Source organism: Stenella coeruleoalba, assembly GCF_951394435.1.
Source record: "Stenella coeruleoalba genome assembly, chromosome: 17".
Lineage (NCBI taxonomy): Eukaryota > Metazoa > Chordata > Mammalia > Artiodactyla > Delphinidae > Stenella > Stenella coeruleoalba.
Window position 1 is genome coordinate 52,141,833 of NC_137163.1, and position 4,315 is coordinate 52,146,147.

At 44.4% G+C, this 4,315-nt stretch overlaps 1 protein-coding gene across 1 annotated transcript; it reads left to right on the plus strand.

Annotated features, from left to right (window-relative positions):
- Positions 1-643: 643 nt before the first annotated feature.
- Positions 644-2,854, plus strand: LOC307176134 (nucleolin-like; the record flags this gene model as incomplete). Its single annotated transcript, XM_079901941.1, is given in 4 exon segments — positions 644-1,231; positions 1,235-2,782; positions 2,786-2,794; positions 2,798-2,854. Coding segments are annotated over 4 exon segments (2,079 nt in total). The 5' UTR covers positions 644-766.
- Between the last annotated feature and the right edge of the window lie 1,461 nt (positions 2,855-4,315).

The window sequence follows — 4,315 nt, forward strand, 5'->3', positions numbered from 1 at the left end:
TTTCCATTTTACACATTTTGCTGGAGACCGGGGCAACTAGTCAGGGTAGGGTGGGGAGAGAGGAGAGTGTCCTCCTGCGGGAAGCCAAGTGATCTAAAATGGAACTAAAATTTCTACTTCAATAGCTCCAGACTATTAACAATAGTGCTAACTAGGTTGGCCCTTGCCCTGCTGAATTGGTTTGTGTAGAAAGAGTTAGTTCTGACTCTGGTGAGTGGAAAAGTTTATTGGCCACAATGGACCATTTCCTAAGTCATGAGGTGATGGCTCTTCTGTTTAAGTTAAATCATATTTTCATATGCTCCTACAGTTGCCTGTTTTCCCCCAGTTGTAGCATTCAGAAGTCCCATGATTACCTATGTAATGTTTTCCTTCATCAACTGTGACCTCCAAGAAGGCAAAGACCTCCACACCTGCCTCACAATCCCAGTGAGGGGACAAGAATGCAGTAAAATTTTATAGAATTTAGTTAAAATACATTTGAATTTTCTTTATAGAAATGGATGACTCAAAATGTATCAATAAGAATAATAATTTAAATACTCTGAGTTTATTCCATTATTACATATTTATAAAAATTGGTATAGGTCATAGATTTTAATTACGATACAGAAAATTAAGAAAAGAATTGTCGAGTCTCGAGCTCTAGCTGGCAGCCAAACTTACGAGCTCTGCGATCAGCGGCCGCCATTGACGTTGCTTCACTTCTTCTGGGCTCATCTGCGCCACTCGCTCGCCACACACTCCGCAGTCCTAAGCCGCTATCATGGTAAAGCTTGCAAAGGCCGGTAAAAATCAAGGTGACCCCAAAAAAATGGCTCCTCCCCCAAAGGAGGTAGAAGAAGATAGTGAAGATGAGGAAATGTCAGAAGATGAAGAGGATGATAGCAGTGGAGAAGAGGTTGTTATTCCTCAGAAAAAAGGCAAAAAGTCTACCACAACTCCAGCAAAGAAGATGATGGTTTCCCCAACAAAAAAGGTTGCAGTTGCCACACCGGCAAAGAAAGCAGTTGTCACCCCTGGCAAAAAGACAGCCGCTACGCCAGCCAAGAAGACAGTTACACCTGCCAAAGCAGTAGCAACACCTGGCAAAAAGGGACACACACCAGGCAAAGCATTGGTAGCAACCCCTGGTAAGAAGGGAGCAGCCGCTCCAGCCAAGGGAGCAAAGAACGGCAAGAATGCCAAGAAGGAAGACAGTGATGAGGAAGATGAAGATGACAGTGAAGAGTAGGAGGAGGAGGATGAAGAGGAGGAGGAGGATGAATTCGAGCCCGCGGTGATGAAAGCAGCTGCTGCTCCTGCCTCGGATGACGAGGATGAGGATGACGATGAAGACGATGATGAGGATGATGAGGATGACGAAGATGACTCTGAAGAAGAAGCCATGGAGACTGCACCAGCCAAAGGAAAGAAATCTCCAGCAAAAGCTGCTCCTGTGAAGGCAAAGAGCACTGCTGAAGATGAAGATGAGGAGGATGACGAGGAGGATGATGAGGAGGAGGACGACGAGGAGGAGGACGAGGAGGAAGAACTTGTCAAAGAAGCACCTGGAAAGCGAACGAAGGAAATGGCCAAACAAAAAGCAGCTCCCGAAGCCAAGAAACAGAAAGTGGAAGCTACAGAACCAACTACATCTTTCAATCTCTTTGTTGGAAACCTGAACTTCAGTAAATCTGCTCCTGAAATGAAAACGGGTTTTAGTGACCTTTTTGCAAAAAATGATCTTGCAGTTGTTGATGTCAGAATTGGTGTGTCTAGGAAGTTTGGCTATGTGGATTTTGAACCTGCTGAAGACCTGGAACAAGCCTTGGAACTCACTGGTTTAAAAGTCTTTGGCAATGAAATTAAACTAGAAAAACCAAAGGGGAAAGACAGTAAGAAAGAACAAGATGCGAGAACACTTTTGGCTAAAAATCTTCCTTATAAAGTTACTCAGGAAGAATTAAAAGAAGTGTTTGAAGATACTGTGGAGATCAGATTAGTCAGCAAGGATGGAAAGTGTAAAGGGATTGCTTATATTGAATCTAGGACAGAAGCTGATGCAGAGAAAACCTTGGAAGAAAAGCAGGGAACAGAGATAGATGGGCGATCCATTTCCCTGTACTATACTGGAGAGAAAGGTCAAAGTCAAGACTATAGAGGTGGAAAGAATAGCACTTGGACTGGTGAATCAAAAACCCTGGTTTTAAGCAACCTCTCCTATAGTGCAATGGAAGAAACTCTTCAGGAAGTATTTGAGAAGGCAACGTTTATCAAAGTGCCCCAGAATCAAAATGGCAAATCTAAAGGGTATGCATTTATAGAATTTGCATCATTTGAAGATGCTAAAGAAGCTTTAAATTCATGTAATAAAAGGGAAATTGAGGGCAGAGCCATAAGGCTGGAGTTGCAAGGACCCAGGGGACAACCTAATGCAAGAAGCCAGCCATCCAAAACTCTGTTTGTCAAAGGTCTATCTGAGGATACTACAGAAGAGACAGGAAAGGAGTCGTTTGACAGCTCTATTCGTGCAAGGATAGTCACTGACCGGGAGGCTGGATCCTCTAAGGGGTTTGGTTTTGTAGACTTCAACAGTGAGGAAGAGGCCAAAGCTGTCAAGGAGGCCATGGAAGATGGCGAAATCGATGGAAACAAAGTTACTTTGGACTGGGCCAAGCCTAAGGGTGAAGGTGGCTTCGGTGGCCGAGGAGGAGGCAGAGGTGGCTTCGGTGGCCGAGCAGGAGGCCGAGGTGGCGGCCGAGGTGGATTTGGAGGCCGAGGCTGGGGAGGCTTTGGAGGGTGAGCAGGCTTCTGAGGAGGCAGAGGAGGAGGAGACCACAAGCCACAAGGAAAGAAGATGAAGTTTGAATAGTTTCTTCTATCCCTGTCTTCCCCTCTTACATTTGAAAGAAAGGACTCTGAGGTTTTTACTCTGTTACCTGCTCAATGACGGAGCCTTCTGAGGACATTCCAAGACAGTATACAGCCCTGTGATCGACTTGGAAATCCGTATAGATAACATTTCAAGGGAGATAACCCTGTTGGTGTTGACTGGATATTTGTATAAACTTTTTAAAGAGATGAGTGATAGAACTAACCCTTATCTGTAAGTTTTGAATTTATATTGTTTCCTCCCATGTACAAAACCATTTTTTTCCTACGGAGTTTTTGTTTTTGTTTTTGCAGTGGTGGGTTATAAAGGAAAGCAGAATGTTTTATCATGATTTTTGCTTTAGCAGCTTTGGGACAAATTAAAAGCCCTAAACTCTGGTGCCAGACTTGTACTTCCTGTCCTAGAGTGTTTCTCCTGGAATATCACTGAGAGTGGAGCATGGCAAATCAGTTCTGCCACTCCAGATCTCCACCCCCTGTGAAAATGCTTATGCTTTGGTTTCAAGTATCCCAGCCATAAGTTTTTGCAGCCCCTGTGTATGTCATGTGAAAGGCTCATTGGAAGTCCACTGTGGCCTTAGCCCACTTAGAAACAGGCCCGAGGGGTCAGGTGTCCTGAAAAAGTGCTTTGGAAAGAGGACCAGGAGCACTTTAGTCTGGCCTTGTTTAGGTATGTATGCGAGAGCGATGACTGATGAGTGTAATTCCTGCTGGATGCATGGGCCAAAATGGAGGCTTTGGGACTGTGAGGCTGGAGATGAAACTACCAGTCTAGCCGATGGACCTAATATCTTTTGTAATTCCCCCAGCACCCTCAGGTTAAACCAACAAGAAAGGCCTTTGGTTTTGCACTATGATGAGAACGTGGACATTCTGGCTTGTTAAGCATTCCCTTGCCCACCCCCCACTTCCAGTAAAAGGTCACATGAGAGGCCTAGGTCAAGCGATTAACATGATATACTTAGTTGAAAAATGGTGCGCGAGATGGTACAGAATGAAAATGCCAACTCAAAAATACGGTACTGGTAGGCTAGAGGGCAAACTAAAGGATTTGAATTAGCTTAGTTTTGTCCTGTTTATGAGTTGCTGGCAGGATGAGGGAATCTAAACCTTGTGCATATCATGCACCCCTCACCAAGTCAAGTCCTTTGTAAGTACTAAAGGCGCAGACCAGGACAAATAACCTGGTTTGAAGGGGTGGAAGATTGGAAGTTTGGGTGCTGCTGGGAAGAAAAATCAAGCCAGCAGAGGGACATCCTCTGGTCAGGCAAACCTAAAAACTAAAATGAACTATTGGAGAGCCTACTGTATAGCTCAGGGAACTCTACTCAGTGCTCTGTGGTGACCTAAATGGGAAGGAAATCCCAAAGAAAGGGGGATGTGTGTATACATATAGCTGATTCACTTTGCTGTACAGTAGAAATTAACAACATTGTAAAGC